General features: G+C 52.4%; 1 protein-coding gene across 2 annotated transcripts in view; it reads left to right on the top strand.

The window, feature by feature from the left end:
* GIGYF1 (GRB10 interacting GYF protein 1) overlaps positions 1–12892 on the top strand; it is a 1483862-nt gene that overhangs the window by 852328 nt on the left and 618642 nt on the right. For both annotated transcript variants that reach the window (XM_086946110.1, XM_086946109.1), the window contains one exon: positions 11755–11855. In XM_086946110.1, coding sequence (XP_086802236.1) covers positions 11755–11855 — 101 coding nt within the window. The remainder of the gene's footprint in view (positions 1–11754; positions 11856–12892) is intronic.

The raw sequence follows: 12892 nt of genomic DNA, 5'->3' as shown, positions 1-12892 counted from the left end.
TGCTGGGGCACCGAAATGCCAAGTTTACCTAGCCCAGGGGGTGCAGCTGCATAGGTCTCAAAAGACGTCGGGAATCCTCGTAGACGAACCAGGAGCCTGAAGAAAGAAGTTGCTGGCAGGCGACCAGTGAAGATAGTTCGAGTGATCCAAGCCTGGATCGAAGATGGATGACCCCTGAAAGCAGAGGGGACCAAGTTCGTGACTACTAGCCAGTAGTCAGGTGGCACCAGGAGGGCACCGGATGGTAGTCACCTCGACTAGGTGAGTGGGCGACGCTGTGCTCTGCAGATCTCACGGACCAGGAGGCGTTGTCGGCGACCAGGATGGAGGTGCGAGCTGTCCCACGATGGATGATGCTGTCGACGTCGCTGGACCCAGGATTGGGGCAACCAGTCTTGGCAAATTCAAGCCCACGCGGTGGACTCAAAATGGCGTCTGGAGTGGACCAGGAGGGTCCGGGGTGCTCCTCTTTTGGAAGGGAGCAAGGGCCAGTCTGGAGCAACCAGACCAGCAGCAGTGATGTCGTCGGGCGTCGTTAAGAAGGCCACAAGCCAGCGGGCTAGTAGCCAAACAACGCGGTGAGCAGCAAAAAGCAGAAGGGCTCCACGTAGATCGTGGAGATATTGGGAGGCTGGACTTCGGTGCTGGAGCTGCTCAGAGTCGGGGCTTCTCGGACCCCAAAGCACTCACCAGAGGATCCCTCGGCGGTCGTGCTGGATAGAAGTCGTGCAGTTCTGATGATGGCCGGTCCCTCGGTCTCGTCGCACCTACGGTTCTCAGCTTAGCTGTACAGGTAGGTAGGGGTCAGAGGTGCCAGGGAAGCCGGGTCTCGTCGTGCTGGTCGGTCGGATTCCTGAGGAAGGACGTGCAGCAAACCGCAGAGTTCTTAGATGGTGCCTGCGGATGCAGGGTGACTACTCCTTAGTCACAAGGGAGAAATCTTGAGAAGAAGTCTTGAGTTCCTTTCGTAGAAAGTAGTTTCAGGATTCAAAGATGATCTAATTTGGAAGGGTCCCCGCTCCTGCCTTTATCCTAAAGAAAGGGGTGGGTACGCGACTAGGTCCTGCCCTAGGGGTGGGACTAGGAAGGGGGGTGGTTACACCCCTCTCCCATGCCGGACTTTCCCCAGGCCAGGGGCTGGTGTGCCCCTGGAACTGGTTCTAGCCGGCAGATGCGTAGTGAGCACCGGGGTGCCACTCAGCAGTCACCTTCCTGTAAAGCCCTGCCTACCCAGGATACACAAAACCCTGTCTGGGATTGTGCTAGCACCGCCCCTGACAGGAAACCCTTTGTCCAAGCTCTCCTCGCTGGAAGGACTACCAGCAGCAGGAGGTCAGACTCGTGTCTGTGGTGGCAGCATCCATTTTGTGATGCTGAGGCTTGAGTTCACTTTAACCGGGGTTCACAGTTACATACATGTCGTGTCCCTCTAGAAGGGTGGAATGCTAACCCCGTCGCCAGAATTGGCGAGGGGTTAGTATTCCAATTCGTATGACACCTTACTCGACAGGTTTTGATAAAGCAATACCAAAGATAGCATTTAACCGCGTAGGATTATAATGCACTTAAGAGTATATGGTATGCGTTATCATGGAACAGCTATTAGGACTTGGTTCCGCAAGCTGCAAACGGGCTCAGCTCATGCCAGAGCACCATTTCACACGATTCCAAGCACTCTGCCTTCAGGATTGTCAAGGCCTGCCATAGGAGTGACTGATCGGAATCTGTGTGTCCATTTTTAAGTTTAGATATAGGTATACTATATCTAAAGCAAAGGGTGATTACACCACCTTGCCCCAGCTGTCGTGCAGCCAGTTGTCAGATTTAGATGGCCACCCAGGGGTGGCATAATGCATGCTTCAGCCCCTGGTAGGCCCTGGGTACACCTATGCTCTGAGTTACAGGGTCTGATAAGGTGGCCCAGTACCAATTGGAAATGTACCTAAGGTACATGGAATCCATTTTAGAGAGAGAGCAGTAGGCCTGGGGTCCTGATTGGCAGGGCCCCAGGTCAACTAAGTCAGAAAACCAGCAAAACACCAGGAAAAAAGTTGGGGGCAACCATAGTCAGGTATCCACCTTCCTACATATAGTATACCTATATCTAACCCTAAAATGGACACATGTATTCCTATCAGTCCCTCCTATTACAGGCCTTATCAATCCTGAAGGCAGAGTGCTTGGAATTATGTGAGATGGTGCTCTGGCATGAGCTGAGCCAGTTTGCAGCTTGCGGAACCAAGTCCTAATAGCTGTTCCATGATAACGCGTACCATATACTCTTAAGTGCATTATAATCCTCACGGTTTTTTGCCAACTTTGGTATCGCTTTATCAAAACATGTCGAGTAAGGTGTCATACGAATTGGAATACTAACCCCTCGCCAATTCTGGCGACGGGGTTAGCATTCCACCCTTCTAGAGGGACATGACATGTATGTAACTGTGAACCCCGGTTAAAGTTGACTCGAGCCTCAGCATCACAAAATGGATGCTGCCACCACAGACACAAGTCTGACCTCCTGCTGCTGGGAGTCCTTCCAGCGAGGAGAACCTGGACAAAGGGTTTCCTGTCAGGGGTGGTGCTAGCACCATCCCAGACAGGGTTTAGTGTATCCCAGGTAGGCAGGGCTGAGAGGAAGGTGACTGCAAGTGGCACCCCGGTCCTCACTGTGCATATGCCGGCTTGAACCAGTTCCAGGGGCACACCAGCCCCTGAGCTGGGGAAAGTCCGGACAAGGGAGAGGGGTGTAACCACCCCCTTCCTGGTCCCACCCATGGGCAGGACCTAGTCGCGCGCCAGCCCCTTTCTTTAGTATAAAGGTAGGAGCGGGCCCCCTTCCCAAATTAGATAATTCTGAATCTAGACTACTTTCCACGAAAGAACTCTTGAACATTTCTGAAGACTCTCCCTTGTGGCTAAGGAGTAGCCACCCTGCACCAGCGGGCACCATCTAAGCGCATGCGGTTTGCTGTAAGTCCCTCCTCCGGATCAAGACTGCCCAGCTCGACGAGACCCGGATTCCCTGGCACCTCTGACCTCTACCTACATCAGCCCAGCTGAGATTCGTGGGTGTGACGAGACCTGAAGGGACCGGCCATCTTCAAAACTGCACGACGCTTATCCAGCACGACCGCCGAGGGATCCTCAAGTGAGTGCTTTGGGGTTTGAGAAGCCCTAACCCTGAGCAGCTGCAGCACCGAAGTCCAGCCCCCCAGCATCCACGAGTTCTGCGTGGGGCCCTTCTGCTCTTTGCTGCTCACTGCGTTGTCCGGCCACTTGTAGCCCTCCTGATGACGAACCACGACACTTCCATCGCTGGTCTGGTTGCGCCAGACTGGCCCTTGCTCCCCTCCAAAAGAGGAGCACCCCGGACCCTCCTGGTCCACTCCAGACGCCATCTTGTCTCCACCGCGTGGGCTTGCCTTTGCCAAGGCTTGTTGCTCCAATCCTGGTTTCAGCAGCGCCGACAGCAGACACCTTCGTGGGACAGCTCGCACCTCCATCCTGGTCGCCGACAACGCCTCCTGGTCCGAGAGACTACAGAGCCCAGCGTCGCCCACTCACCTGGTCGAGGTGACTTCATCCGGTGCCATCCTGGTGCCCATCTGATCACTGGCTAATGATTAAGAACTGAGTCCCCTCTGCTTTCAGGTCATCTCCATCATCGATCCAGGCTTGGATCCCATGGAACATCATCACTGGTCGCCTGCCAGCAACTTCTTCTTTCAGGCTCCCTAGACTGTAACGAGGATTCCCGACGCCTTTTGAACCCTATGCGGCCGCAGCCCCTGGGCTAGGTAACCTGAGCATTTCGGTGCTCCAAGGTAGGTTCACTATCTAAGTGTCCAGATCCTTTTTCGTTTTCTGCCTAGTTAGTCGGATTCGTCCGATAACTGTAACTTTAAGAAATACTAGTATCCATAGACTTTGTCCCGCATCCCGCGTGAGAGTGCACACTCTGCACCCGATCTCCCTAGGCCTCCTGCTCCTAACCTGAAGGTTCAGTAGTGTAGTCCTAGCGATCCTTAAGCCTCTGGATCGAGTTACTTACCTGCTAGTATTTCGCATTCCACTTTTGTAGTATATGGTTTTTCGTGCCCCTCGGGCATTTGTGTAAATTGTGCAACTTAAAGTATTTTCTTAAGAGTTTTGTTGTGTGCTTAGCTCCCTGACTCATAAAGAGATCAGGGTAGACTATTTATAAATAAATATCCTTTTTATTTTCATAACAACTTGTGTGGTGTCCTTTCACTTGGTGTTCAAGGGGTATATGTGATGGTATAACAGCTGGCTTAACACGCCCTCTAGAGTTTAGCCTAAAGACTGCTCTTGTCCATGCTACTAGGATAGCTGGTCTAGAAGGTTGACTTACAACCTATCATCAATAAGGGTTGTTTGGAATGATACACACTGATCACTAGAATAGTGAGCACTACATATCAGGCCAACTTCTCACACTGAGTACTTAGGTGCCGCCCATGCGCGCTGACGTAAGTTCTTCATTTTTCCGCGCCAGCGAGCGCAGATCCGGAGAAGCTCTACCCCTTAGTCTGTTTTGACTAAACTTTTTGATCTTTTTGATCATTTCTTTGCTCGAGTCTTCGACTCCTACGGTGCCTGTAGGGATGCCTGGGTTTAAACCCTGTTCCAGGTGTGACCGACTGATGTTGGTTACCAACCCCCATCGCCGGTGCCTCAAGTGTTTAGGCCTTGACCACGACGACCGCACCAGCTCCGACTGCCGGGCCCTGAAATCTAAGGCTAGGCGTGAGCGGTCTCTCAAGCGACTGGAGCTCCGGCAGTCGGCCCGCGCCGCTCCAGGTCCCGGTCCCACGGGAGGTCGAGGGACAGGTCACGGGGTCGGAGCCCTCGCAGTTCCGGGAGTGGACATCGGTCGTCGGGATCCAAGTCCTCTGGTAAGAGGCATAAGAGGTCGGAGAGGCATCATCGTTCCTCTGACCCACCCCAACGCTCGCACGATGCGGCTGGGGGTTCGGGTGACACCACCCGCGCGGCTCCGCCAGAGTCGCTGCCGTCGCAGTCTGCCCCACACCTTTGGGTACCTGGGCAAGACGCGACGCCTAAGGAGGTAGAGTGGTACCTCATGGCCAAGGGGTCCCTCCCTCCTCAGCCGGGTTCCGTGGTGCCTTCGGGACCAATGGCCCCGGCTGGAGTGCCTAGCGGGTCGGGCGCTTCGGCTCCGACGTCGCAGGCCCTCTCTGGATCCGCTTCCGGATCCGGACGACCTCACGACCTCACCGACGCCGGCCCTACGGGTGTCACCCCCGGTGCCTGCTATGGGCTCTGTCCCCGATCCTACCCCTGGTCCGGTTCTGGCGCCGGAGCGGCACCGATAGGCGCCGCTACCAACGGCTTTTGGAGACTTCTGTTTCCATGAACAGGACCCATCTGTTGAACCTGTGCTACAGGAGATGGGTGACGAGGGTGATTGGGAGGGGTCTGTGGAGTGCCAGACACCACAGGACTGGACATTTGAGCTTGGGGAGGCCAGTGGCATTGACACTTCACCAGACACTGGATTTGTCTCCCCTCCCACCGTGGCTACGGAGGAGGGGGCAGCTCATAGTGTAGTGTTGACACGGGCAGCCAAGGCCCTAAACCTTGAACTCCCTGTCGCGGGCGTGAGGACAAAGCTCCTCACAGAGGTCCTTAAACCGCAGTCAAGCTCCAGTGAGCCTCTGCTGCCGTTTAATGAGGCCTGTGTGACGGTCTTGTGGGCACTTGGTCCAAGCCCTCCGCCGGTCTGCCGTTGGATAGGAACGTGGCCAGATGCTACCGCCCAGCCCCCGGCGACCCTTGCTTTTTGTCCACCCACCCCACCCCCGAGAGCCTGGTCATCCAGGTCTCCACTTCCCAGACCGCATTCCCGACGGTTCCGCCCGATCGGTAATCCAAGAGGTACGAACAGTTCGGGAAGAAGGTGTTCTCGTCCCTCAGTTTGGGACTGCGGTCAGTTAATACTGCATGCCTCTTGGGCCGCTTTACCCACACCCTGTGGGACGCGGTTGCGGACGTGCTGCCACAGTGTCCAGAGGAGGTCCGGGCAAAACTCGCCCAAACCCTTGCGGAGGGTCGACATGCAACACAGTATTCCATCCGGTGTGGGCTGGATACCATGGACTCACTGGGCAGGGCGATGGCCACGCCTGGTTGAGGTCTGCCAACTTTCGGCCGATGTCCAGGCCACTCTGCTGGACATGCTGTTTGATGGCAGTCGCATCTTTGGTGACAAGGCAGACCATGCGCTTGAGCGATATAAGGACTCCAGGGCTACGGCCAAGTCCTTGGGCCTCTAGGCCCCTCACCAGCAAACGGGTTCCTTTAGTTCCTTTCGTGGCCAAGGAAGGGGCGCCCCCACACGTGCTGCCAGCCACGCCCCGCAGAATGTCAAACAGTGCGGTGGCGGCTGTGGAAACCGCCGTTGCGGCGGTCTGGGACATCGGCGCGACCAGTCCACACCTTCCCCCGCAGCACCTGCCTCAAAACCCTCCTGGTCCGTGCTTTCAGGCCCATGTGACAGTGGGGGGCAGGGTTTGCCATCACCTCCTCCACTGGCGCCCTGTCACATCGGACAGGTGGGTGCTGCTAAACGTCCGAAGGGGCTACTCCCTCCCCTTCGAGTTGACCCCTCCAGCCATGCCACCGCAGTACCACCGAGTTGCTAGGGGATCACTTGAGGCTTCTAAGAGAGGAAGTTACGGCCCTCTTGGCCAAGGGGGCCATCAAGCGCGTTCCTTGGCTAGAAGTAGGGTGTGGTTGTTACTCCCACTACTTTCTGGTTCCCAAGAAGGGCAAAGGGGGCATACGGCCTATCTTGGACCTGCGGAACGTCAACGGCTTCCTCCGGAAGGAGAAGTTCAAGATGCTAACTTTGGCTCAGGTCTTAGCTGCCCTGGACCCGGGAGACTGGATGGTAGCGTTGGACTTGCAGGACCCTTATTTTTACATTTTTACCGCGTTACCTGCGGTTCACGGTAGGCCACGAGCACTTTCAGTTTATCGTGCTCCCCTTCGGCCTTACCAGCGCCCCATGGGTGTTCACGAAAGTGATGGCGGTGGTCGCAGCTCATCTGCGCAGGTTATGACTTTCAGTCTTCCCTTACCTGGACGACTGGTTGTTGAAGGCGGGCTCGCCCCAAACAGTCGTCAGCCTCCTCCAGCCTGCGGCCCACCTCCTGCACCTGCTGGGGTTCTCCATCAATGTGCCGAAGTCACACCTGTGTCCCTCTCAGAAGCTCCTCTTCATCGGAGCGGTTCTAGACTCGGTGCAATTTCGGGTTTATCCTCCGAACAGCGGGTTCGGGATATACAGGCTCTGATCTTTCAGCCGTTTGTAAATTTAAATTTATGAATTATGTGCTTTTAACTTATGTATATACATGTTTTATGCCTTTTATGATTTTTAAAAAAAATCGAATAAAGTGAATTTGACTGACAGAGGGTTCGGGATATTCAGGCTCTGATTCCTATCTTTCAGCTGTTATCTCGAGTCTCGGTCAGGTTGACGCTGCGGCTTCTAGGGCTGATGGCCTCCTGCATCCTTCTGGTGCATCACGCCAGGTGGCGGATGCGGGCTCTGCAGTGGGACCTGAAGTTTCAGTGGGACCAGTATCAGGGCAACTTGTCCAACCATGTCTTGATCTCGGAGGGCACTGCAAGACAGTTGCAATGGTGGCTCATGGACCGCGATTGGGTCAGCGGCAGATCCCTCTCCTTACCCCAACTGGAGCACGTAGTTGTGACGGACGCGTCCCTCCAGGGCTGGGGGGGGCCACATGGGAGAGGCGGAGATCAGAGGCCTCTGGTCTCCGGCTCCACATCAACATTCTGGACCTGCGGGCGATCCAGCTTGCACTGAAGGCATTCCTCCCCTCTGTCCGGGGGGGTGTAGTGCAGGTGTGCAGGGACAATTCCACTGCAGTGTGTTACTGCAGTAAACAGGGCGGGGTGGGGTCGGGGACCCTATGCCAGGAGGCTCTGCGCCTCTGGCAGTGGCTGGAACATCAGGGTGTGACCCTGGTGGTTCAACACCTGGCAGGTTCCCTGAACGCCAGGGTGGACGAACTCAGCCGTCGGTGCATGATGGATCAGGAATGGCATCTGAACACAGACGTGGTGCAAGGCCTCTCAGCAGTGGGGAGAGCCTTGGTTAGATCTATTCGCCACAGAAGAGAACGCCCAATGTCATCAGTTAGAATTTCCAAGGCAGCACTCGCTCGGAGACTCTTTTCGTCGCGAGTGGAGCTGCGGTCTGTTGTACGCCTTTCCGCCTATACCACTTCTGCCCAGAGTGCTGAAGATAAGGCGCGACCGGGCTCAAGTCATCCTTGTGGCTCCGGAATGGGCATGAAGATACTGGTATCCGAGCTACTCAGCATGTCTGTCGATCCCCGATTCGTTTTCCTCTTCAGGAGGACCTTCTGTCGCAGCAGCCGGGAACGGTCCTCCACCCGAACCAGTCCAGTCTCCACTTACATGCGTGGAGATTGAGAGGCGGCAGTTGAGGCCATGTGACTTGCCTCCTGAAGTCTGTAATGTGATTCTGGCAGCCAGGCGTCCCTCCACAAAATCGGTATATGCCTGCAGGTGGAACAAATTTGTGGCATTGTGCACAGCAAAGCCTGTGGATCCCCTTTCTGCCCCTCTTTCAGAGGTTCTCCTCTTTCTTCTCTCTCTTGACCAGCATGGCTCTGCTCTGGGCACTATCAAGGGCTACCTCTCTGCCATTTCTGCCTTCTTAACCGGTTCGATGCTGATGACGGAACCGCTCCGTCATCAGCTGCGGGTGCGCTTTGCTGATGACGGAGCGGTTCCGTCATGGCCCGCTCGGAACGCCTGGGCGGCGCGAATTCCGCGCCTGCGCTGGACGTTCCATTGAGCGGGGCGGGCCATGACGGAACCGCTCCGTCATGAGCACAGCTCAACCGAGGCTGGTGACGGAGCGGTTCCGTCACCAGCATGCGGCCGCCGCCCCGCCCCCTTAGCACTGCGACGGAATAGCCACCGCAGTGAAGGGGTTAAGGCTCCCTGATCAGCCCTCTTTGTTCAAGTCCCCAGTTATAAATAGGTTTTCGAAGGGCATCACTCATGTTTCCTCCTGTCCCTTTTGTGATGCCTCAGTGGGACTTGAACCTTGTTCTGACCTATCTGATGTGCGCTCCTTTCGTGCCACTTCATAACTGACCTCTTCTTCTCCTTACTCTAAAGACTTCATTCCTGGTTGCCATAACTCTGCCAGGAGGTTGAGTGAGCTCCAGGCTCTTTCCTCTAAACCTCCCTTTCTTTCTGTCCATCCGGACAAAGTTGTGTTGCGGACGCGACCCTCTTTCCTGCCCAAAGTAGTCAGTCTGCCACATCGGACAGTCCATCACCTTGCCCACCTTCTTTACGCCTCCGCATCCCTCGAAAGAGGAAGAGAGGCTCCACCGTCTGGACTCAAAACGTGCGCTCTTATTCTATTTGGATCGCACACGCCAGTTCCGGGTGGATGGCCAACTCTTTGTTGGTTACGTGGGCGCTAATAAAGATCGGTGGTGCACAAGCAGACCATCTCTCGGTGGGTTATGTTGTGCATCAAGGTATGCTACTCTTTGGCTAAGAAGGAGCCTCCTGTTTGGCTGAGGACCCATTCCACTCTGGCCACGGCGGCTACTACTGCCCTGGGTCGGGGATTCCCCTTGCAGGACATCTGTCAGGCAGCTATGTGGGCCTCGCTTCACAATTTTTCAAGACACTACTGCCTGGACATTGCAAAAAACACAGTTGATGGACAGAATGCAGAACAATGTCTTACATTCACCCCAGTACAAAGATCTGGGTTTATATCCATCGTTTTTTTGCACTCCACACTACCCTAGGTCAGACACTGGCTATATGCAAATCAGCCTTGACCCTGTGCCTCATGGGAACAGTCCAGCCCGAACTACCAAGCCATGTCTTTCCTCGACCGGAATCAAGCATCCAAGGACCGGTTTCTGTCTATCAGCCTTCTTCAGCCTGGATAGCTTGACTCCAGTGATGTGTAGAGCCTGGGACTCACGTCTGAGCATACCCAGCCCACTCGGGGTGAAAATTGCAAAAAACACAGTTGATGGACAGAATGCAGAACAATGTCTTACATTCACCCCATTACCTACTGCCTGGACAGCCAAGTCCGGAGAGATGGCTTTTTCGGCTGTTCTGTTCTCCAGGACTTTCTGGTGGGATCATTAGTTCGCAGACCCACCACCGGCGTTGGTATTGCTGGGGTATCTATTCTAAGATAAGGAATCTAATACTAACCTGTTTCTTTCAGATTCACAAGTTGCATACCTTCGGTAACAATATATCTGTAAGAAACAGTAGTTAGTATTAGATTCCTTACCGCCCCACCCATCCTCCCCGTTATGCTAACCGATATCTAGGGTTAAGGTCATCCCCTTTCAGGCCCCTAGTTTCATGGCACCAGTGTTGGTTTTTATCATGGCTCTGCGTTTCTGGCGCCGAAAAGCTATGTATAAGATCTGACGTCAGCGCTCGAGGGTGGCGTCTAAGTACTGCGGCGACTGACGCGGAGCCGCAGACGACACCTGCCGACGCACAAGGGTACTGCTACGCAAAAGTTTCCAGATCCAGTCTGATGCCTGGGGATATTCTAAGGTAAGGAATCTAATACGAACTACTGTTTCTTACAGATATGTCGTTGCCGAAGGTAAGTAACTTGTGCTTTAAAAGCGTTATTGTTTCTAATGCAACCACCACCTCAGATCTTTTATCTACCAGAGCTTTGACAAACACGGTAATATTGAATTGGGTAGTGGTGCTTTACTTATCGAGGTATTGTGAACAGTAAAACTGACACTGTAATGGTACTTTACAATCTTTGAAAATGGCACTTCAAACAGCATTGTTCCGAACCGACCCAAAAGCTTTTGGAGCTTGTTTCAGCATGATCTAATTGGCAAAGAGACTGGGGAGCATGAGGGGACAGTTTCTCACAGGACAGGCATTGGCCACGTTAATCCAATTGTGGAGGTTGATATGCAGGTATAAGTGATTACATGATATTAGGTCGTCTCAGTTCCTCACTAATATATGTACACGGAATATGTCTATAGGTGATAATTCGGCAAAAGCTATCTATATAGATATGTCCTTAATTTTTCAAACTGACTGTATAATCGTGTTAATCAGCTCTACACTTTACTGAATGGCTAAATACTTATAAGGTCCCAAAGGCGAAACCTATTGGCTATGCCAATGCTTGTTTTAATTGTCCTGTGTATCCAGGTTTGGCCTTGTTAGAGTAAAGCTTAAGTACCTGTGTTCCTGTGTAACACCTCACTTCAGAGTTTTATTATTGCTGAAGGACCAGAGTGCTTTAAAACCTTACTGTGTCTATTTGAATAGGACAACAATGTCATGTCCTTCACTTTTCCCAAATTTGACTTGACTTGAGTTTTCCGTGGTATATATTATGGTACCCTTTCTCATTGACTGCTCAACTCTTCCTATTCTGAGAATATTCTGTAAAAAAGGCAGTACTTGATCAGTCATTTGGTGTGCCTTGGTATTGTCGTTTTACCAGCTATAGACAATCATATTAGACTGCCCCAGCTCCAAGAAAAAACGTAACAAAATGATTTGGGATATAGCAGTACTATTGCTGCTGCATAGTGACATTTTTCACTTTTTCTTATATTTGCTTCTGGCACTGAATCGCTCAGCTCTAAATGATCTCTTCTTTTGCAGGGTAACATGGACCAGGAGCGACTGAAGAAGCAGCAGGAGCTAGCAGCTGCAGCACTATATCAGCAGCTCCAGCACCAACAGTATCTGCAGTTAATGAACAGGTTAGTTGTGGGTGTGGCTAAACAGTCCCTGTTTCCGGTGACCTTCAATTCTTTTCTGAATAGTGCGATTTAATTCACTTGTCAGTGCCATTCATTTCTAATATACCAGCAAGGGGGAATAGTTAACTTCATCTACCATTTTTGTTTCTGAAACGCTTTACTTCCTGACTTCGTTTGTTTGTAGAACTGAATTGCAGATTTGAAATTCTGATCCTTGTGACCAATTTACTTTTGTTGACTTTAGTCAAGTTGGATTTGCTGGGCTGGTAGGAGCACATGCACTCAGTTTCAGGTGTGTGTTTGTGAGCATTGCGGTTGTTGACTTTACAGTGGGTTCTCTGCAGCACTATGTTGCTCACATTTCATTACAGCTCCAAGAATCCTAAGGAACCATTTGTCAGCAGATGGGAACACTTGCACCCAACACTGCCAACAGAATTTGGTAGCTTGTGGCTTGGCCCTGAACGTACCTTGTAAGCACGTTTGGGAAGATGTTTGCAGCACAGGAGTTCCTCAAAGCAATTTGAAAAAGCCTCTCTTAGAACCAGTATTGTGATTTGAGGGACAACTGAGGGCTGATGTTCTATTTATCTTGCCCATAAACCTTGATTGTGAGGTCTCTGTTGCTAAATTTGTACTTGTTATTCTCTGCCATTTGATTGTTGGGAATGCATCTTACAGTTACTACCCTCCCAGGGAGAATGACAGAAACTTATCAGTGTCCAGCTAGTCAGACACTGAAGAAATCTGTTACCACAAATGTTCCAACGAGCATCAAGTTGGAGTACAAAATAGATCACACAACTCATGACACAAGGTGCATTTTCTTTGACTGGAACTGGACACTTGCTTGCCACAGTATAACTAACCAGGTTACATAAATACAAGAAGGAAAGACGATGCCAACACACTAAATCCAGATCATATACCGTTACAACAGAATTAAACTCGATTATATCTAAAGGAGATCCCAAAGGGTGATTTTATTGACCCCAGAATTACGACAGATAGAACGTGTTGTCTTGACAAAGGTGGTT

Source organism: Lissotriton vulgaris, chromosome 12, assembly GCF_964263255.1.
Source record: "Lissotriton vulgaris chromosome 12, aLisVul1.2, whole genome shotgun sequence".
Taxonomy (NCBI): Eukaryota; Metazoa; Chordata; class Amphibia; order Caudata; family Salamandridae; genus Lissotriton; species Lissotriton vulgaris.
This window is presented reverse-complemented; position numbering and strand designations above follow the sequence as displayed.